The following is a 23,373-nucleotide window of genomic DNA, read 5'->3' as shown; positions in this document are numbered from 1 at the left end:
GCTGCTGGCACCAAGTTCTGCTTTGAGATACCAGCCGTGTTTGGGGTTCTAAGCATTAAACAACAGTGCTTCCTTCCGTGCCGATGATAGATGGTGGTTTTACAGTCCCAGTAGCGGTGCTCAGAGATTGTGCCGGTTCCTGTAAAACACACCATGGTGTGTATGGGACAAAGTGAGATGGACAGGCCTCTCTCCCCATCACCTCTGCTGTCGGCAAGCCCCTTCGAGCACTCCATGTCTCCTGACAACCGGTCTTTACAGCTCATACTGCACCTATGCATGGTGGTAGCTGTACCGTACTTGGACTGTGTAAAACCACGATCTTTGCTTGCGAAATGCCATACACGGGAATGTATCTGACACCAGTCTGGCTCCCCTCAGGCAAGCGAGGGGCACTATAACAGCCCCGGGAGGTGGGGTACCGGATCGCTTTATTCGTCATTTATGCACACACTACCGCCACCCTTCTGCCTCAGCCCAGCCCCAGGGGTCTGTGGTACAACATGGGCTTTCCCCCCTCTATTCCCCCAGGCTGGCACTGGCGGCAGCCGGCGAGGGCTGAGACCGGAGCAGGAACCGGCACAAGGGCCGAGGCCGATACCGGGCCTTGCCCGCTCGGCTCCGGCGCAGACAAGCGAATCTTCCCGGGCTGCTGGCGGCCAATCGGCGCCGCCCGGGCTGCCCCCCCGCAGCGGGGAGGGACCACGGTGGCCGCACGGCCCGGCCCGCCCGCTGACCCCTCCCGCCGGGCTCGCTGGGAGCGGTAGTTTCGTCCCCGCGGCTCCGCGGCGCGGTGCGCGGCTGGAGGACTACATCACCCAGAAGGCCAGTGGGACCCGCTCGCCGTCCCGCCGCGCTTTCCCGGCCAGTGCCTACGATCCCCAGCGCGCTTCGCGGCGCGGCGGCGGGGACCGGGTAGGAGAATCCGGTCCTAAGAGGGAGCAGGCCGGCGGGACGCGACTGCGCAGAGCGCGGTTTCCTGAGTGTCTGGTGGCGGCGGCCATTTTGTGGTGCTTCTTCCCTCTCCTGTTCGGGCTGCGGTGTCGGGACCTGGCGAGGGGGCGAGACGGAGCGGGGGGAGCCGGGGCCCTCACCCTCACCTTCCCTTCGCCTCCCTGCGCGGCGGAGCCCCCCTCCGGCGCTGCCCCCGGGTGCAGCTGAGAGCGCTCGCCCACCATTATGGAAGACGACGGGCAGCCCAGGACCCTGTGAGTGGGGAGGGGACCGCGGGGGAGCCGCGGGGCCGGAGGGGAGCTCCGGGGGGTGGGGAGCGAGCCCTGGCGGGCCCAGAGCGGAGAAGGCCGGGCCGGCCGCGGGACGAGGCGGGGAGGGGGATGCGCTCCCTGAGGCGTGCGTGGCCGGGCCGCGGTGGGGGCGGGGAGGCGCGGGCCGGGCGGGTGCGTGGAGAGAAGGGCCGGGGTGGGGGTCCCGGGGGAGCGGAGGGAGGCGGCGGGCGGGCGGGAGAGGAGAGCGCTCGAGGGGGAGAGTGTGTGAGGGATGGAGGGGAGGGATGGGGAGCGGGGTCCGGAGCTGGCAGTGGGGCGGGGGAGCGGAGGGAGAGGGAGAGCAGACCGGGCGGCACGGGAGAGGGCAGCTGCCAGCAGCGGAGGCAGGGAGGGCGCGGACTTGCGCCGCACCGATTCAAGGCGGGGGGGAAACAGGAGCTGCCGCTGTGGTGGCGGCCAGGGGACTTGGGACTTAACTAGGTCCGTATCCAGCGCCTGGGGGCTGCGGACGGGGGGAAGCCCTGTTGGCCGGCCTGCGGGCACAAGCCTTTCCCGGGGCCCGGCGCCGGGAGGAGGGGGTCGGGTCGGGTCGCCTGTCCTGGAGTCCCCCCTTCACAGCCCTCCTGGCATCAGGGAAGTTCTTTGTGTGCTCCCTGCGGCGGGTGGGATGGGGAACGCCGTAAATCGGCCTCTCTATAGCGGGCAGATAGCAAGAACTGTAAGAAAAAAAGAAGTGTTTTTCTCTCTGGTAGTTCACAGTGTGGCTCAGTAACAGTCTCTTGGGCCCCGGTGAAAGAAATAACTATACGTTGGCCATGTTTCTCTAGGCAGTGTTTAATCAAGTAGCGACTGTCATCTGTTTTCTGTTTAAAACTATAAATTTGAGCCTTTTGGTTGCTGTTGAGTTCTTTTCAACTCTGCAGGTATGATTTTGACGAGTTTTCTTTGTCCTGTTGGCTTATGGAGGGGGTGGGGTAGTGTGTATGGTTAGGCACTGGAGAGGACATAACTCTATTGCTGATTATTTTAACTAGTTCATAGTTGTTCAGTTTCCAGTTGTCAGAGGATGTTACCTGCTGTACCAACAGTTCAGTGTTGGGGCTGCCCATATAAGAAGGGCAATCTCAACAGTACAACCTTCAGGCACAGCACGAGTGAAATCTTTGTCTGTAGAGGTTTTGGGACAGTAGCCTTCAGAAAGGCTTTCAAAGATATTCTGGATTGAAGGGCACTTTAAAGGAAACACTGAAACAGAGCAAAGTATCTCTGAATTGCTTTAGTTTGTTTCCACTACCAAAATGATGACTTGGCATTTAAGGCTTTTCAAGGCAATTTTGTGGGTTTTTTTCCTCCTTCGTTCGCCTGTAAAAGTTCTTCTGACTTGTTTGTAGTGTAGTATAGACACCTAGTCCTTGCTCCCTGAGATGCATAGTTTAAATAAGCATATCTCAAATGCTTTTTGTGTTGACTGCCTAAATGGCTGGAGTTTGCTTGGCCCAGATAGTGGATGTAGTTTTCTGAGTGTTGCTGTAGAATGAGAAGAGGGAAAAGGGCAAAGGTACGCAGCGTTTTACTCAGTTTTGTTTTCAAGGTTCCTCTGTCTTCCTCAGTGGCACCCCCTCCTTTTTTTTTAAATTCTAAATAAATGCTATATCTAGGTTAAGTTTTAAAATGTTCTTTTACTCCAAACAACTTCTGGTATTACATTGTGATGCTGGCGCACGCCCATCAGTAGCCTGACTTAGCCCACGGTCACTGACAAGGAAACAGTTACATTTATACCAAGATGTCAGAAATGGCATCTCTACAGCTGCCCAAGATGTTTTATTGCAGATGTGTGGCTCTGATTTTTCAAACTAATAAATGGAATGTACCTTAATTTCTTAGTAGTTTTGTAGTAGTCACAGTCCTGTAGGCTTATTTCCCTGTAGTTATAGGAGGGCTTTCTTCATAGAAGGCACAATTTCTCCATAGCACTTCTTTCATCTTGTCCCTTTTATTTGTGATATCTTTAAATTCAGAATTGCAAGTTGTGTTTTAGAGATTATTATCCCAGGTAGTACTTTTTATGTAGAGAGGTTATGATTTCTCGTATAAATACAATTCACTGGCCCCCAAGAACAACTAGTAGTATTCTAAGTTGAACTCCTTGTATTTGTTTGTTTGGGGGAGAGTGGGGCAGTGGTGTTAGAGAAAAAATTGATTCTTCAATAGTTGTTTGTTTGTGTAAGTGCTTTGTTGATAGCTTAAGTGATACTTTGTTAATTTCTTTGGTATTTCATTTATTCTTTCAGAAAAGAAAAAACAAACTTGTGGGTTAGAAAGGAGTGGGTTTTTTTTAACACTTCCAAGCAATTTAATTATAGAAAGAAAAACCCACCTAACCACTGTTCACCTAACATTTACACCCACCTTAAGTATCTCAGGAATAATAATTGTTTCCATTTTCACTACTTACAGGGCTGTTATGTTGTTTTCAGTCATCATAAGTCAGTCATGAACCTCTAAGAATTCAAAATATTTTCTGAGGCTTAATATAGAGAATAGACACCATTTGCATTTTTATTTCTCACACTTCGTAGCTTGTAGGCCTTTGTAGAAATGTGAATGCATTGAATATTTGCTGCCAAAAAGTTTTCCTTTCTGCTCTAGACAATTCGAGGATGACTTGAGAAAAGGAGGCCTTTCTGTAGGGTTTGTCACACCCCTTAATTCCAACGTGAGATAGAAAATTGGCACTGTGTGATTTTTTCAACTGGTCCTAAAATAAGCTGTGGGCTTCCCGTTTGTTTTTTTTTTGGTGTGGTTGTTTTTGTTTGCTTGGTGTTTTGTTTTTAGAACACTTGAAAGCTCTGTTTTCTGTGGGTTTTGTCAGATACCCTTCCATCACAAGGTGTATCGAAGTCCTGCTTCTACTTTGAAGTGGGAACTGTCAGAAACCCAAAGTGCTGCTCGTGTTCCCAGCTGTCACTGGTAACCAGAAGAAAAGTTTCAAATTCGTATCTACTTCTTATTAATGGATTTAGAAGAAACTTCATGCACAGTCCCTGAATACAAGAAGTTGTTGTATCATTAGCTTTGCTGTGTTATATTCTTGGTGTCCTGGAATTTGGATCTGGCATGTAAGTGAGGCTTCAACTGCTAACTGGATTCTCATCCTTTCATTTCAGCTTTCTTAGAGGAGGAATGTTGTCTGCTAGTGAAGTCTGCAGAGTGGGTTTTTCTCAGTATAATTTTTTTTTCCAGTAGCTCACTAGCGTGAGGCAGAGATGCTACTAGAATTTCTCTGGGTTTTTCACTGCATTGGTCACCTTACTGCTTTTCACTTTCTTCATTTAAATACGGTATCTGCCGTTTCTTGCATGATGTCTCTGTGAGTGTGAAAACACACTATCTTTCCTCCGAAATGTAGGGGAGTTTTGTGGATTTAAAAGTAGTGGTTGTAAATGTCCCTTTCTTCCTTACCTGTCCAGGATACAATGAAAACCTGTTTACCTTCACAGAGAGGATTTTTCTGGTCTAGCCAAAGAGTTTAATTCTAAAACTCATTACTTGCTGATATGTAGTTTCTTTTAGTTTCTTACTCTGTGTTGTCAGCAGCATTCAAACGGGTAATATATTGAAAACTATATGATGATATATATATGATGTGGGTTTGGGTTTTTTTTTGTATCTGCCTATTAATTGCTACTTAAGTGCTTCAGACTTGCAGAAGGGAGCAAACTCTGTTGCCTGTATGCAAAAAGCCACAGCTTTTACTGCCCTGTCCCACTAACCAAAACAACAGCTTTTAAAAGTGTAGGAAGTGCTTCTTCTCTGCTGGGTTTGAATAATACATCCTCTAGAATGTAACAAAAGAGAGAGGTTGAAGTACCAAGCAGTAGCATGTTAAAAGCAGTATATTTTCTTTAGGTGTGGGTCTGCTTGTTTTGGTTTCGGGAAGTAGAATAGAAAACACTGTGCTATATAATAGTGTATAAATTGAGCTAGATAAGGGAAGACAGGATGCACCCACAGGTTGGCCATGTGTGGTGGGTGATTAGCATCAGCTGAGGAAAGTTTTGCCTTTCCAGAAAGGTAAGGTTTCAGTTCCTAATGTGTTGAATATATTTCTTGCCTTAGTTATGTAGTATTCAAACATTGTGCACTGAAGATGTTTGTATGCTTTAAGTCATCTTTAACTGTACTAAAGGAGGTAATGTTACTGCAGCCTACTTTAAATCATGAAAGCAACCATCAAGTCTTATTTTTTCAGTGTAGTCTTTCAGATACGTAGAGGTGTTTATTCCCCTATCTTACGTGATACCCAGATTTGGGTGTCTGGATGTTGTCCTTGTTACGTGAACTTTTTATTGTGAAATATTCTCGGCATGTGTATTACTCAAGTTTCAGAGTGCTAGCAACTTGTGAAAGGCATTAATGTGTTGTGAGTATGGTAATGCTGAACATGGAGGCAGTGTTTATTATACATGTTTAGAGAGCTAATGGACCATTAGGACTCTACATCCCATTTGAATACAGCAATCTAGTGGGCCAGAATTACACCACTGTATTTTTTTTTGTGAAGAGGCAACCTGTTTCATAGCTAGTTGATGATGCAACGTTGTCTCTCACAGCTATCTTAATGAAGATATAGTGGTGTTGGAAAACGGCCTAGTATCTCTTCCAGCAGTTAGTGTACTTTATCTTACCTTAATTAAATAGATTTCTAAGGAATGGCTTTTCCTGGCATTTTTGGTCAGACCAAGAGGAATTCTTGAGACTGATTTTCAGAGTTCTTGCATTTTCAAAAAAAAGTAGTATTGTGCAGAAAGGCTGAGTTTTTTTGTTTTTTGCTGTAGTGTTAGTTGAACTCCTTACTGTATGATTTTGCAGTAGAAATAATGTTAATAGGACTTAACTGTATTTAATTACATGTCAGTGCTAGCATACAGGTTCTTATATCAGTATGTGGTTAAGACATGGTGTTAACTAATACTGTTCTACAACATACAAAGGAACCAAGTGCCAGTAATAAGTTCACAGCAGTACTGACACTTCATGTGGGAATTCCTACTGGTAATTATATTTTCCATTTGACTTTAGTAGTATCTGGAAAGGTTAATATTTCCATCTAAGGCTATTAGTGATTTACCGTTTAATCTTGGTGAATGATTAACAAAAATTTGGTTAAGGCTTCAGAAGAGAAGGTATGGATAAATGTTTAACTGCTACGTTTTCAGAACAGAGAATTGAAAAGTGAGGGAGGTGGGCAGTTTGCCCTCTAATGGGTCTTAAAGTATTCTGCAGTTTTTAACTTCTTTGCTGGAGTGCTTCATAACAATACAGGCTACAAATGTATTAATGACTTCTATTAATTCATGCATACTTAGTGAGAAAGTAATGAGTACAGGAAAGCTTTTAATAGCTGTTTCTATATTCAGGTGATGTGATACGTAAGCAATTCACTCTCGGTCTTGTGTAGAGCTTAAGCCCTGCCTGGTGAAGTGCAGAACCCTTCCATAGCTGTTGAAACAATAACGACATAAACAAAAATCTGTTGTATCATTGTGTGGTGTTCAGCTGAAAACAAGTAGTGTCGGTTTACGTTTTGCTGAAGCTAGGAAGTCTGGCTGTCAAACACAGAAATGGCTTTCCGGATCTTTAAAGGGATGCCCATGAGGAGGAAGAAGGGTGCACTTAAGCTGCTGTGCTCACAGGCATTTGGCTTATGCGTAGACTTAAGAAATGCGGCTTCGTGTTTCTGTTCACTGAAGTGTATTAACAGCTCAGACTGACTTTAGTTTACTGTGTTATGACATTCTGTAATAGATCGGGGGAAATGAATAAAATACATACTGCCTCACCAGCTAAATCATACAAGTTCTGCTTGTGTTAGTGGTTGCACTTGAGTACCTTATGTCTTGACAGGCTTACTTGTAAAGATAATGAATGTGCCTGTGCTGATGCCTCCTGAGTTCTGTTGCTGTGACAAGCCTTTCTCTTAACTGATCACTTTGTTTACAATTTGATTACAAATTAGTCACTTTTTTCCTTAAGAATTGAGTTTTGCATTCATGACTCTCAGCCATCTCTGTGACCTGGTTTTACTTTTTGAGAGTATGAAATACAGCGGAGTTTCTAGTAGTAGTTCTACAACTCTGCTGGTGGATTTGTGGTTATAGAGGTAAATCTACATACTATTTAAACTTGATAGGTATGTCAACCTTTCTAAAGTTTTATAAATGAAAAAAATCAGGAAGTATGGATGATACTAAAATAACACTGCTGAAATTTGGGGGAGTTCTGCAGAAGTGGTAGTTGTTGAGATAGATGTTGTGCAGGGTATTCTTATGGCATAACACTGCATAAATTGCTTTGCCTATCGGTGAGTGGGCTGGTTTTCCAAATGTTCAGGAAAACAAATTGAGTTGGTTGATTCCAAGGCAGCACAGTTTGATAGCTACAGCTGAACTAATAGGAGGTAGATGTGGGTTCGTACCTAAATTCAGAAGTAGTCTTGATTAGATGCTCAGTGGGAAGTGAAACTTAAAACATCTTTGCCCAGTTGGTTTCTTGCTCTACCCAACATTCTTGTGCAGTGTTCTTCCTGCTTTTGACATTTCTCTTGTCAAAGAAGTGATTGGCACTAGATATCCATCTCTGGTATGTCTGTATCAAACTTCATGCTCTCAGATGTGTGGCCAACATAGTGTTTCATTATATAATGAAATAATTTGTATATGCTGTTCTTAAGGTACCTGGGATGTTTAAAGGGAGATTCTTTAAATTTTTAAAATTATAATTACATTTAAAAATACAAAAAATTCTGGTTTGAAATGTTAATATTTTTTCTTTTTTCTTTTTTTTTTTTTTTCCCTTGTGTAGCTATGTAGGAAACCTCTCCAGAGATGTGACTGAAGTTCTTATACTTCAGTTATTCAGCCAGATTGGACCATGCAAAAGCTGTAAAATGATAACAGAGGTAAGGCCTTCCACTTCCAGTGGCGGTAGCAAATATCCTGTGTACTTAGGATAAAGTTGTGCAAAATAAATGGAGTTGGGGGCTCTCTTGACATGGCTGGTAGTGATATTGCTAGGTGGATTGTGTTTGGCTTTGGGATAGCTGTGTGGAAGAGACCTGCTGTTGTGTCCAGTCTTGTACTCTGCCTGTAGCCCTGACCAGCCTCTACCTGCTGATAATGAGATTCCACTTTATTTAAGGGATGTTTATCTCCTCTTTTCAGAACAAAGTTGTTCTGATTATCCAAAACCCTTGTTGTTTTGAGTGTCATTTGCAGTGATTTTTATGCATTTTTCACTTTATTTGAATGTGAGCCTTGGTAATTCTTTTCCCTCTCAAAGAAATGCTTTTTCACTATGGATGAAAAGAATCCTTCAAAATAAGTTTCGCTCCTCCCAAGACTCTTCTGTGTGAGTGCAAATAGCTCTTGTCTGTACCTGTCTGTTCTTAAGAATTAACATTTTCTTGAAATAAAGGCAAAAACTTTCCATAGTGTTTCAGATAAGGTCTATTGTACAAAAGTGTTGGTAAGTATTAATACTTTGCTCTCTCCACTCTAAATACTCTGGTACTTTTAGGATTGGTAGCCACTTCTGTGATCTTGTTGACACATCCTAAGCAACTTCTTGCTCCACTGTATTTTTCCTTCTTTGTGCATTTGAAAGTGATAAATTTCAAGCAGACAGGGACTAATTCATAACATTTGCTAGGTTTAATATTTGGTTCTTCAACTCTGGTTTTCTGTATGTTCTTCCTGCTTTTTACTACTTCTTATGTTTCATACTGGCCTGTAAGGAATGATTTTCTGAGTACAGTCATGTTATTTTTTTGTCAAGATCATTAATAAAAATATTAAAAGGCAAGTCTTGTCACCAGGCTTCTTTAGGAACACAACTGTTAACTCCTCTGTGGTCATCTTTGCCCTTCAGTGTGGCACACTGCTGGTCTTGGTTTTAGCTGCCTATTCACCCTATGCTTGTTTAATTACTCTCATCTTTGTCTTAACTAATAATTTCCCTTGTGGCACTTCTATCTTCGCTAAAAAAGCTTTAACAGAGCTCTGCCACATTTTCTATGAGGTTATTTAGTTATAAGGATAACTAAACAGAAGGATAGCAGAGCACAGTTGTTAGGTTTTTATCTGGAGAAGCAGTTTTGGTTTGTCATACAGCCTTCAGAAATAAGGTGCTACTACTGCTGCATCCTTCAGCTGATGGAGATGTGTGAGCATCAGCTTGATTTCTTGAGAACCAGGAGAAATTCCAACAATCATTTCACCTTGATTTAGACTTTGTGGATTTAAGATTTTATGTAACCATAGAAGTAACAAGTGAGACATCTTTATGAAATAGGAAGATAAACAAAAAGCTCCTTGGAGCTATATTCAGCCATACTGAGGTGAATGTACTCGGCTGACCTTAGCACCTGTCACCAAACAGTCAGCAAGTACAGGTTGAATTCTAGATGAACTGGCCTGTAGCTGCAGTGCTTTTAACTGTCAAAAGTACCTGTCCATACTGTCCATCCTTCTAATCAGTGTGTGGTAAACTTTTCAGAGGCACTGAGTTACATTTCATTGTTTTTTTACCTGCCTGTTATTACAAGTTTATACCTGAATGTGTTCCTTTTGTGCTTCTCCAGCCCTCTTTGGTCAGGTGTATCCACTGTTTGCTTGTTCTTTTTCATTTGTAGAATAAGGGACATGAGCATGTTGAGCAGTGAGGCATTTCAGGTGTTCGTTTTGGGGGTATATAATACTCAGGGGGGTGGTATGATAGAATTTACAGGTATCTTGAACACCCGAAGGTCTGGGCATCCGCAGGAGAGGCTCTTCTCATGTTCAGACAAGCTCTTAGTGAGAAAGAAGACACCTTTCCTCCCAAATCTAAAAGTAAAATTGTGCTTCAGTTGAAGTGGAAACTGCATTAAATCTATTGAAGGCTTTAAAAAGGGCTTCCTAGATTTCGTTTTCATTGCAGCAGGAAAATAGTATGGAGAAAGGGATAAATGAGGGCTTACTCTTTTAGGGTATCTGGTGTGAATGTGCTTCTGGAGCTGTTGTGACTTAAACCTGAGATTATAAAGAAGAGTTTATGTTCTCTTGTCTTTTCATTTGGGGATCAGTTAGAGACACCTAGTGCTGACCATGTTTAGAAGGATGACTTCATCACAAGGTCTTGATATGCTTAAGTGTGAATTCGACTATTAGAGCTTAATAGCTTCCCTTGTTTGAGTGTAGGTGGAACTATGTTTGAAGAGACACAGTCCAGTTTTGTGGGGCAGAATTAGGATTTCCTTGTCTATAAAAGCATGCATAAGGGTTTGGATGTTAAATAGGACATGTGGTATAGGCCCAGTCTTAACTTGTGTTAGAGCTATGCTCGCTCTGACTCCAGAGGAGGTGGATGTGCAAGAATACTGATGCCAGAGCAGTTTCTTTATGTGCTAGACCCATCCTTGCCCGGGCAAGAAATAGTTTGTTGAGTTTAATGTTAGTGTTTATCATCTTTTGGTCCATGTACATGCAGAGTAGCTAATGTAGACACTTTGATGGAAGGCTCTTAGGTTTGTACTCATTGTGTCTAAGTTGGCGTTCTAATCATCATTTGCACTTGATCAACTTCTCAGAAAACCTTAACTCTGGTACATTTAATACTTAGCAATTCAATAGGCCATCCTGCAAAAAGATGTTATGCCCACCATTTTACAGAGTGACAATCAATCCATTAATAATTTTTCCCTCAGACTATTGTGAGCCCTTTCCAAGGGGTATTTCTCAGATGCTGGCTATAACATTTCTCAGTTGTGGGTGAGAATATGCAGCTTCTGGGTTGCTGACTTAGTGACTCTTCAAGCTTTGAGTATATATGAGGCAGAAGACCATTTTTGTTCTTCTCTCCGTTCTTCCCTCTTCCCTCCCTTCCATCCAGTCTGTGGATCACTTTTCTGATAGTTGAATTATTTTTAGTTTAGTAAACTTAAGAGCCCTCATAAAGTAAACCACACCTCTGAAATTGCTAGACCTTTAATAAAAGGTCCATCGTAATAATTCTTGCATTTAAGTGTAATGTCAAAGGCTATTTCATAAATCTAATGCAAATCATTTTTAAAGTTTCTAGCTATAAGTAATATATTTTCCTGGATTTTCTTCTCAGCAACCCGATAGCAGAAGGGTCAACTCTTCTGTTGGATTTTCTGTTTTGCAGCATACAAGCAATGACCCTTATTGCTTTGTGGAATTTTATGAACACAGAGATGCAGCTGCTGCATTAGCTGCTATGAATGGGAGAAAAATTTTGGGAAAGGTAAGTTGCCTACATTGTAATCTTAGATTTAAGGACTATAGGTTTGTGTGAAAATACTAATAAAACTGTGGGGCATTTGTTTTGTTGAAGATATTTACCAAGGTTAAGTATTGTTAGAATCATATTTACAAAATAGTGATGGTAGAAAATTAAGTGTTGTTTAGGAAATGTGCCATTTGTGATGTTCTAATTAATACTGTGTCTTTTGTTGGATAATTTATAGATACTGACAGTTATAACTCACCCTTGAATGAACTTATAAAAAGTAAGAATTATGTGAATTTATACTAAATCTTATACTTATTTTCAGGAGGTCAAAGTAAACTGGGCAACAACACCAAGTAGCCAGAAAAAAGATACATCCAGTAAGTAAAGTAATGCCACAGTATCACTTCTACACAAGTACTTCACAACGTGGTAATAATTTGTTGTAAATGCACTTAAACATAACTTTTCTCCCTCCCATCTTGTGTTCAATAGAGTTTTGCAAACTAATTCTTCTGTTTCTGCTTTACAACTGGGGAAACTGGAGTGGACAGATTAAATTGCTGCTGCTCATCAAACGGAATCCTTGGGCGTTCCTGATTCCCAGTGTGCTGTGCAGAGCATCACTTTCTCAGGAGTTGAAATTTTAGATAGCAGTTAAATATTTGATTAGTAAATTATTTATTTTCAGATCACTTCCATGTGTTCGTTGGGGATTTAAGTCCAGAAATAACAACAGAAGACATCAAGTCAGCATTTGCTCCTTTTGGTAAAATATCGTAAGTATCAGAATAAACACTTCCAATATCAGTTAGACAATATGACAGTGAAAGTTTGAGTTGAAATGTTATTTCTTATCTCTTTAGATATTTTTTTCTGATGTTCATTTCCTTATGTTGGGTGGGCAGTAAAGAGGGGTTATTGTTTCATCTCAGTATCTATTGTGGTTGTAAATACAGTAATATAATTGTGCTCTGGTTTGCTGAAAGCAATGTGCTTTTAACCTAATTTATATGCTGATGTCCTTCAACTTTTTATTAGAATTTAATTACTGTTCCTAAGTGTGACTTTCTGTTGTTCAGAATGTGTACAGAATAGTGACTTGACAAGTGGTGTGTGTTGTAACTTGTGTGCATTCTTACTGCGTTTCACAGGCAGTATAGAACACGGGGTAATTGGAATATAATTTTATGAAGCAGCCAGTTAAATAACTTATGAATGTTTTGGGAAAAAGCTAACACTTATGAGAATGAAATCTACTTTTTTTGGATGATAACAGGGGATGAATTAAGATTATAATACTAAATTGAAAGAATGGTGGATTTACAATATGCACACGTTTCTGCCAGTTAAGAGAAGGTTCCTTGAAACTTCTCATAGATAATTCAGGTGATAGTGAATCACCTGGTGTTTTACTCAAACACATTTAACATTACAATAATCCTTGAGAGTGCTAAAGTACATATGTCCTTAAGAGTACTGCTACAAAAAACCAAAAGACTGGTAAATCATCTATCAGTTGATAAAAGTCTTTCAAAGTTGCACATGAATGTTTTTGTACTACTTTACAGGAATATATTTCTAAGAACAAAATTCTTATTTTTCTCTTGTTCTGTACGCATATTTTTAAATGAATCATGAATCTTATTTCTTACCTCTGCTATTTTGTTTACTTTGCTTTTTGTCTCTTATTGTGGTAAGTAGTACTGTTTTAAAAATCAATTTAAAGAGAATTAATTCAGGTTTCTGTTTCTCAATCTATATTTATACCTGAGACCTGCAGTTTTTCTAAAGTCCAAGTCACAATTAAAAGTAATAGCATTCTGGTTATTTTGCAGAATTGCTCATAAGAATGGACAGGATCTTGAAGGCTAACTGCAAGGAACTGTGCACACTGGAACTCAGTTGTAGATTTTTTCTCATTTCTATTTATTCTTATTATACATTATTTATATATACATATTTTAGTATTTACATTTTAACATTCTATATTCAGTGCAGTTCTATATTTCCAATCATTTTAACTTACTCACTAAAATTTCTGTGTAAATTTGTTGTTTTCGTACTGGTGTGCTTAGCATTGTTGTTAGTTTTATTCTCCTTTCTTAAATTTCTGAAAATGTCAATTTTTCAAAATTTACAGCTGCCCAAACTCCAAAATGATGGTAGAGAATTGACCAAGAAAAATAAAGAAATCTGTTAACAGGCCATGTATGCCTTTTAATTCCTATTTTTTCCTCTTTTTCGATTTTTTAATATTTCATATATTTTGTATCACTAGGCAGAAGACATTTAACTATTTAGAAAATGCATGGTAAAATTAGATAGAATTGTTACAGTAATTTATAGAACAGTAAACCTTAGAGGACCCTAGCCTATAGAATATTAGAAAAGGAAACTTTGTTTCTCTTATACTTCAAATTTGAACATTCTAGTTTTAGCCAGTATAGGTTATGTGAATAGGTTGCATGTTTATTACATGTTATTTTTTTTGTCCTACTGCTTTTTTCTAACAGGTAAAGAAGCAATAGGGAGAGTTCAGGATTGACTGTAGTTTTAGGGCTAACTGAATTTATAAGAAAAAATTATGCTCACAATACAGTGTGTGTGGTTCCTTTTAGTTTTTATTTTGCAGGTTATTAATATAACCCTCATATAGCTGTGCTTCTTTTCACAGGGATGCACGGGTAGTTAAAGATATGGCAACTGGAAAGTCAAAAGGCTATGGTTTTGTATCTTTTTATAACAAACTGGTGAGTAATCACAAGATAGTTTTTAAAATAATTATGTATTTTGCCTCTTTGTTTATACGTTCCCTGTGTATCTGGCTTTCCCCAGGGAAGTAGATTGATCTGTACGGGGAAAAATTCACTTGAGTTAAAAACTTCCCTTATTTGTGGTTAAGGGTTGCAACAGTTCAGATGACAGTGATGTTTTGCAAACGTTGTGAAAGAAGATTCCTGAACGTGGGAAGCTTGTTTGTTTGGCTGTGTTAGGGTACAGCGAGGTGGGCACCAGGTACGATCCGCAGCGCTTTGGGTCTCGTAGCTGAACCAGTGCGGTTCCACATGCTTAGGTAGGGGCCCCTGTGAAATGACACCCTGGAGTGCAGTGCCACACTACACAGCAGGGTCTGGGGTTTGCCAGCTTCAGGTTTGTGCCTAAGCTCAATCTTTTGGGGACCTAAAGCGACTAAGTGTCTTGTGCATGGAAGTAATGGCTACATTATTTGCTTAAGCTCTGCGTCTCGGTAAAGTTCTTGGTAATTTGCTTTAGGAGTTAGAATGCTTTCATGTCTAAGTTCTTATTCAGCAATGAATTTGCAGCTAAGAGTTGATTCTCCACTTCTGAAACATTTTGCTTACCCATATTGTAAAATTGAATGATGTTCTTGGGTTTGTGTTGGGCTTTGTTAGATAATGGATGATAGTCTGTAGGAAAAAATGCTTCCAACAAGTGACTAGTATCTCTTTCTGATACAGATAAAGATGTTATTTGTAGAATTTAATCAGTGTAATACTGATCAAAATAGTGCTATGCCTCTTTATAGCAACACAGTTGACTCAACAAATAATTCTTGGTGATTTGGAAATTAAATGTTTGACAGTGTAAGAAACTAGTGAAAATTCATTGAAAAATTGAGCTGTGTCTGTTTAGAGGTATGTTTAGGGCAACATGGGGCAACTTTTTGAACAGCTATCCATAAATATTTTGCATAGGAAGAACTCATGGAATTAAGGATTCTAGGCAGTTAAGCAGTTTGTGCGGTCAGAAGTTCTACATGCCAAGACTCCTATAACACTGACCTGGAACTGAATCTTAATCAGAAGAAAAAGTTGGGTTTTCTTTTTGCAAATGCCATAAGATGTTGCAGTTGAATGCCTTGATTTAATGTATGTTTCCCACTTGTCTTTTGTTTATGTTGTGTAGCAGTTGAAATAGACAGGAGGAATAGATGTCTTACCCTTCTTCCCTTATCTTGTATGGTTTCTATAACCATAGGGGAGGTGTTGTAACAGTCATATGGAATGCAGGTTACTGGATTCTTTGAAGACTGAACCATGAAAACACCAGTTTAAAATCTGTATTCGTTCTGCCAAATCAATGGATGAATTCTTAATGTAGTACTAAAGATATGCTTTAACAATTATGTCCTGATTGCTGTTCATGCAAACAGCAGCTGCACCTATAGGGTTATGGCATGACCTTCCTGAGCTGGTAGTTTAAGACTTGTTTTATTGAATTTATTGCCATCCTGCTAGATTTGGGAGAGTGGGATAATTTTTCCAGTCCTCAGTGTTCCAACCTGAGGTCTTAATGCACATTGCAGCTAGGAGAAAATTAAACTTCTACATTAAACTGGAACAGTTGTGCTGTGGACTCCCTTCCATTTTTGTTATTGCTGTGGTCCTGAAGGCTGGCAGCTGGGTTCAGGACAGCTAGTTTCCTTCCCTAGTCAGTTTGCAACTTACGTTTTGGAAGCAAGGATGCTTGAATAAGTTTGGTTCTTGGCTTGTTTAGGCTTTTTTATTGCCTGTTTTTGGATTTTAGGGTGGTGGTGGGGGGGTTCCTCTTATTGGTCATCTCATAATTTCTTTATTGTATTTATGTTTTCAAAATGAGTATTCTGTAATGAGAACTAGGAGGATCAAGGCTCTGAGTGATTTGAGTTTGAGATAAGTCTGTAGCTGGAAGCCTTCAGTGTGAAGGAGGACAGTGCAAACCACTCACCTCTACCTTGTCCATTTGTTCCTTATTTCCCGTGTGCTTGGCATCTTCTTAAGCTTGTTACCTTTGGGAAAGCATTTCAAACATGGGTACGATTTGCACTGCCTCTACTTTCTGACCAGTTGGGGGGAAAATTGCCTCTTACAAATGTTAGCAAACTGATCTCCTGTTTACTGGATGTTTCTGCTCACAATGTGAACTTAAAGATTGTCTTTTAATTCATTCTCAAGAAGTTAAGCCAGATGGGCCATGGACTTGGTGTGTGTGTTCATGTGGTGACTTGAATATTTATGGAATTTACAAAGCCGTCTCTGCTCAGACATAAATTGCATGCCTCCAGAGGGCAGAAGAGAGGTTGGGACTAGGGGTGTGTGGAAATAATAAGATGCTCAATCTGTTTGTATCTTAGCATGGCTGTTTCAGAACTTGAACAATTTTTCTACCTAAACTTGTCCTGTTCTTGTGAGTGCATGTTAGGATTCTAAAGAAACCCACGTTCAGATCTTACACAGTGTCTTTCCAAGTGTACTTAATGGTATAAATGTTAGTTGGGCTTCATCTGAGACATGTCAGGGATTTTGATGAAAGAATCTCTCGTGATTTTTTTTCTATCACTATAAAATATGCCTCATTGTATTTTTAATACAGTCAATTGGCAAAATAATTTGTTTTGTTCTATAATTAAAACTGGAGTTGCTTTATTTCAGTAATTGCTTCTGGCATCTGTGTGACACGTGTAGGTTTTTGGACAGCCTTCAGATACTCATTCTAGTACTGGTGCTTGTTGTGTAAAGGCAGGATATGTATGATTGTAGTTGGCTTCTAACCTGTGTGTTATGGGGCAGGAGGAAGGTTTTACCATATCACTTGAGGTCCTTCTCTAACCAATTGACTTGATGTTTCTTCAGTGTTAGCTGCTTGCTGTTCAGAATTTCATAGACTTTTTAGTACTGTCACTTGCCAGAAGAAGCAACTGACAAGTCTTTCTGAGTAGGCTTGTACCTATTTCTTGTTCAGGTGTGTTACAGGTTTTGTTTTCACCTCTTTAGGATGCAGAAAACGCTATTGTACACATGGGAGGCCAGTGGTTGGGAGGCCGACAGATCAGAACTAACTGGGCAACACGGAAACCACCGGCCCCTAAAAGTACACAAGAAAGTAAGACCTTCATGTTGTGTTTGCTCTCCTGCATGGCACTGTTCAGTGGAGGAATAAAATAGAGTATTGCCAAAATCATGTCACTTAATTACATACCTACCTTGACTTACAGATCTTAAGGAATCATTTGTTTTTCCTATGTTGTGTCAGTGTAGTGGTGGTACTACTGGTCTGTCATAAAATATTGAATGTGTTCATTAAATGAGTAATTTGTACTTGCACAGGAGGTAAGTAAACTGGCACTCTGGTTATTGTAAACCTACTGCTTAAAAACAGCCTTCTCTCTTTATAGATAATACAAAACAATTGAGATTTGAAGATGTAGTAAATCAGTCAAGTCCAAAAAATTGTACTGTGTACTGTGGAGGAATTGCCTCTGGGCTAACAGGTATGATTTTTGTTTTAATGGTTTTTTTGTATTACTGAAGCTTTTTGGACACCAAGATGGCTACTAATTTGAAAATGTTATATTTTTTAGATCAACTTATGAGACAGACTTTTTCACCATTTGGACAGATTATGGAAATAAGAGTGTTCCCAGAAAAAGGTTACTCATTTGTCAGGTATGAGCGGGGAAGAGTAAAGTCTGTGACTTTGTTCATGTGGTACTGTTTGGTCTTTCTGTAATTTTACTGGATTGAACTTCTGCTGATACATTAAAAGCTGTCACCATATGTTCATAGAAAAATTTGGAACTTTTAAAAGTGGCCACCAATCTTTTTACCTGAGAAGATGAATATCTGTGGAAGTAGGTCTTTTTCTCTGGATTTCCTATATGTATGGAGTCACTGTTTTTTAACAATCAGTTGAAAGTACCATAAAGCATAACACTGGTTTGTTTTTACCTTCCTCAGATTTTCAACCCATGAAAGTGCAGCACATGCTATTGTTTCAGTTAATGGAACCACAATTGAAGGACATGTTGTTAAGTGTTATTGGGGTAAAGAATCCCCTGATATGACTAAAAACTTCCAACAGGTAACTACACTTGAACCTTTCTGTTGTGTTACAAAAGCAATTGTGTATATGCCTGTAGTGCCTTCCCAGTTATAGGTAAATTTTATGGTAGAGTTCTTATGAAACTCCATCTTCTGTCTCAGTTATGTTGCAGTTGTTCATCAAATGGGGCTAGTGATTTTGATGGAATATCTGTTACTGTCTTCTGGATATGATTCAAGATAGGGAGAAACTTTGAGGTAATGCTGATTCTTGCTAGTTCACTAACTGCAGACTAGGTAACTGCCCAACCGAATATTCTTTGGTGTTTCAGTCACCCACCAGTATGTTTTTCAGTACAGGCATCTAATTAAGACACAATGATGCCTTATTTTTCTGGTCTCCTTATTGCTCCTTTTAGCCCTGTGATTGATATAGCCAAAAACTTCACCTTTGGCATCACAAAAGGAACATCATCCATCTCCAGAACCTGAAGTACTGTGTGTTGTTCTCTCCTTAGGTGGATTACAGCCAATGGGGGCAGTGGAGCCAAGTATATGGAAATCCACAACAGTATGGGCAATATATGGCTAATGGGTGGCAAGTACCATCATATGGAATGTATGGCCAAGCGTGGAATCAACAGGGTTTTGGAGTAGAGTGAGTAATTGTATTTAATTTTTGAGAATATGCCAATAATATTGTATCTGAGTTTCAGGCTTATGTGGGTCAAGGATTGCACAAGGCTTCAGAGCTGTAGGTGGACTCCTACGTGCTTAAAGCCCATGTTTAATGATTAACATGGACCAAATAATGGGGCAACTCACTCTGAGTCATTCTTGATAACACATTTCATATGTATGGGTGTTCTGAGAGTCAAGGCACAAAGACTTCTGCTATGGTAGAGTTTTGGATGGTGCTCCTGTCCAATAACTTTCCTGGATTCTGACTTGAAATGGTGAATACTGGAGAGTTTGAACCAGTGAGACCAGGTATCTACCAAAAGGGTTCCTAACCCTGGGGAGAAGAAACCACACACCAATGTTTTAATTTGTGCAGTTTCAGAATTTGGGTGGGCTGAAGACTTTTAAGTCTTCAACAACTTCTTGTTTTAACATCTAAAATAACTTGTTTATATAATTCTTCATTATCTCTTGCCAATTAAGACATATTAAGCCCTGATAAACTGGTATTCGTGCCAATTAGGTGTTGGGAATTTTTTGCATTTCTGCATCACTGATGTGGACTTACAGCCACCTGCGTATGTACATGCCTTTGGAGGCAGTTGTCCTGTGCAACTAGTACCTAAGGTTTGTGGGGCTTTCTTTATTTGTTCTTAAAAACATTTATGAAGCTTTCAAGAACCACATGTTGTAGCTTAACCTGAATTGCTCATTAAAGAGCAGAATAAATTGTTCTATTTCAGTATGAACAGTAGTGTAGGAAGTATGTTTTTATGTTAATTTTTGTATATTGTCTTCTAAATAAGTAGCTTGCATGATTGTTTTCCTTTTCCTTTTTTTTCTTTTTTCCTTTTTTTAACCATTCTGTTTCTTTTTAAGCCAATCTCCATCTGCCGCCTGGATGGGTGGATTTGGTGCTCAACCTGCCCAGGGACAAGGTGCTCCTGTAATACCTAACCAAGCTGGATATGGTATGGCAAGCTACCAAACACAGTGAGCTGGGACTCTGTTTAAAAGTGTGTATTTCATGATAGGCTGCAGTTTCCAGTGACATTCTGAAGACTGGAATGTAGACAATGAGAAAAGAAAATATTTATTTTAAAAATGGAAATGTTTGGATCTCTAGCACAGATTTGCTTTGGTGAAGGACACAAATGTCTCCTAGTTCTGCCTTTTTAAGTTTTTGTTCATGATGGATATGAACATGTTTTTCTTTGTGTACAAAAATTAAAAATAAAGTCAATAAAGACAATTCTGACTACAAATTTTGATATAGTAGGAGAAATGGCTAATGAATTTGATCTTTAGGTTACCATTCCATTTTTTTTTTTTGGTGTTCTGTCTTCAGTGTTTTATATCACTGTGCTTTTTAAGAGAGATGACGTTGAAAAACAGCAAGTTGCTTTTAGTTGAAGACACATCCTGAAATAAACTGTGGACCAATCGTTACAACCTGTTAGACAGTATTGATTTTTCAAGAGACTTACGGGCATAGCTCAGAAGGTATATGTAGGTCTTGGAGTAATTTTTTTAAATAAAAATATTTAATTTTTCTACATGCTTAAAAGAAAACAGTCTGATACAAAGAATAGTTCAGCCTAAAATGAAAAACAGTACTGTCTCAGTAATATCACAGAACTCTTTACTGTCCACATTCAGGCACACATTAAAACTTTTCAGAGCTGGTTTGCTTATTAAGACTGCAGTAATTTACATTTAATTTTGAGGAGTAAAAAACGTTTTTGCAAGTATGTTGTCTGTATTCAAATCAGACAGGCATGCTTGTGCTTTTACATAAAGTTTGAAGGCTACACATTGTAAATATTTCATAATTACAGTGTTTCAAAAGCATGCTCGAACATAGAAGTAGCAATGTAATTATTCAAAGTAATACTTAATATACTCTACTGCTTTAAATGCAGTAGATTGACAAGAATGTGCAAGACTGACATTTCCAAAGTTGGCTATTATGTAAAGATACATAAAGAACTATAACAAAGAGCCTTAATTTTAATTTCATAAATCTTTAATGCATCACCTTTTTGTCATTAGAATACGGATTTTTTTGCTTTACATTATTTGGTATGTAAATACCTTGGTTACCAACCTTGTAAACCTATTTCAAGGTTATTATAAGTTGTATAGTATCTTGAGTGTTTTGAAAAATCTCGATGTTTTTTAAGTCTAGAAATATTTTGCCCAAGAATTTTTTAACAAGATTGTTAAAAACATCTTATTTTAGAGAATATTCAATGTGCCATTTGGTAAATGGAGATGCAGTTGAAACAGTACACTGAGTTGTGACTTATTTTTAATTAAAGTTTTTGTCTTTATGGGTGGTTTGCATGTGATGAACCTGTACAGAGGCTGGGCTGTTTGTGTACTGAGTGTGTAAATGGATAAATCATGAAGATGTTTAAATGGTATACTTGGGTTATTTCTGAATTATTTTATGGATACATTGATATAAACTGCCTCAATAAATTTGAAGTTGAAAATGAATGTAAGTTAGATACAAGTACTGTGTCTTACCTGTGACAGCTAGGGGGTGCAGGTGATTCAGCTCTGTACTGAAATACACTGAGGCAGGCACAGTTGGGGACAATAATAAAGTAGTAGCATTTGCAGTGACAGTTCAGCGAAGCAAACTTGCATTTTAAAAGAAACAGGACGTTTGATTTCTAGAGGACATGGTTCCAAATGAGTGTCTGAGAAGCTGAGTATTTTCTTTTCTGTTTCTGAGCATGCAGGTGTTGCAAGTTAGCATAGACTTTTGAAATGGAAACTTGCAGTTTTGTTAAAACCAGCCAGGTTGTGCAAATAACTACACTTAATGCTGTAGCAAAACACACGAGGGGTTTTTTTTTTCCTCCTCTTCTACTTGACATGCTGAATAAATAGTACCTTGACTTTTAGATCAGGTTGAAAGTGAAATATACTGGAAGAGCAATTTAATCAGTTGGCTTAACTGTACCCAGAGATCCTTGTAGCTCTGGGCGCATCTAATGCATGCAATAACGACTGAAGTTAGTGTGGAACCGTAAGTGCTTGTGATGACAGAATTGGCCCTTTATCTCTGTTTCTCCTTTATGCTATACATAGTGTTTTTCTGCTCCAGTTAGGAATCTTGTCTACAGGACTCTTGTTTTTCTATAGATTTTGTATATATGTGTATATCTACGCGAGGATCGGCCTATACATTGTAGTTTGGAAAAAAACCCACAAGTAAGTCTGCGTTTTTGTTACACTTCTCTGGGTTTAAAAAAAAAAAAAAGAGAAAAAAAAATAAATCACCAGGCAGTAGATGTATGAATTGCAAGTTACTTGAGGATTTCTTAGACTTCACTTGAAATCTGGGGTTTCTACATTGGTCATGTGTCAGACACCTAGAATTATGTTCTGGATGCCTGCTGGTATGTAAGCAGTATGTTCTTTAGGCACTACTGAAGATTTAGATGATGCAAGTACATTGCCACATAAATGCCCATATGAATGGGTGTAAGATTAAGGCAGTGATCTTTCAGGTCTCAATGTGTAGATCAGCTTAAATCTGATGATTTAATATGCCTGCTGTAGAGCTGGGCCGTACCTGACGTGTATTTCAGGATGAAAGATAGGATATACTTTCTTTCTCATTTAAGTTGTCTTGTCATTGGTTTTTATACAGCCTTTCTTTAAGGGTGATATTTCTTCAGACTGCTTGAGATACAGGAGTCTCCAGTGTCCTTTAATGCTTCTGTAGCACTGCGAGGAAGAGTTGTAACTTGGATTGCTTTCTACTCAGTAGCATTCGTAAATGCATCACTGACAGTTTTTTGGCACCAAAGAGCCTCTTGCATCATACTGCTTTTATGAGCGACTGTTACACTGTTGTAATTTCTCTAACTACAGAAATCAAACCACTACCTAACCCCTTACCACTAGGATCTGGATTTCAGAGAGTATTGATTGATCATGGCTGAAGTTCATGCGTGCAACCTGAAGCGAGGTTGTAATCTGCGTCTGCAGAAAGTATTCAATAAAAGTGAGACATGATAAAGGGCTTACCCTGTTTTGTCTTCTGTCAAAACACTGTCCCTCTTTGCTGTAAAACTGACAACAGGAATACAAGGCTGAACTTGTAAACTATGCACTTGCAATCATGTAAAAGATGTTTTTATTTAAAATTTTCATACAAAACCTTTTTGTATTTTGCGGCGTTGCAGTAGTAAGGCTGTAAATCTAAGGTCACATGTAGCTTCTCCTCAGTCCTGCCTCCTTGTGTATATTTGTTAAAGGTTTTCAGGCACACTCTTCCTGCAGAACCTTCTTCCTTACTAAAATGACTTCATGAGATAGATACTGGCTTT

At 39.6% G+C, this 23,373-nt stretch overlaps 1 protein-coding gene across 1 annotated transcript; it reads left to right on the top strand.

The window, feature by feature from the left end:
- Positions 1-1,015: 1,015 nt before the first annotated feature.
- TIAL1 (TIA1 cytotoxic granule associated RNA binding protein like 1) lies at positions 1,016-23,047 on the top strand. The gene is made up of 12 exons (XM_084265202.1): positions 1,016-1,208; positions 8,094-8,190; positions 11,436-11,534; positions 11,845-11,899; positions 12,211-12,298; positions 14,197-14,272; positions 17,297-17,405; positions 17,698-17,793; positions 17,884-17,968; positions 18,260-18,383; positions 18,862-19,001; positions 19,904-23,047. Exons 1-12 carry the CDS (start codon positions 1,180-1,182, stop codon positions 20,019-20,021), a joined length of 1,116 nt encoding a protein of 371 aa, XP_084121328.1. The 5' UTR covers positions 1,016-1,179; the 3' UTR covers positions 20,022-23,047.
- The last annotated feature ends 326 nt before the right edge of the window (positions 23,048-23,373 follow it).

Source organism: Gallinula chloropus, assembly GCF_964237585.1.
Source record: "Gallinula chloropus genome assembly, chromosome: 5".
NCBI lineage: Eukaryota > Metazoa > Chordata > Aves > Gruiformes > Rallidae > Gallinula > Gallinula chloropus.
Note: the sequence above shows the minus strand (reverse complement) of the source record. Positions and strands in the feature narration are given on the sequence as shown.

Bases quoted from the DNA above. Each gene is read 5' to 3' on its own strand.
- TIAL1 (XM_084265202.1), top strand. From the start codon at position 1,180: ATGGAAGACGACGGGCAGCCCAGGACCCT. The intron at 17,406-17,697 runs GTAAGACCTTCA...CTCTCTTTATAG, and splicing joins CCCTAAAAGTACACAAGAAA to ATAATACAAAACAATTGAGA. The intron at 18,384-18,861 runs GTAACTACACTT...TTCTCTCCTTAG, and splicing joins TGACTAAAAACTTCCAACAG to GTGGATTACAGCCAATGGGG.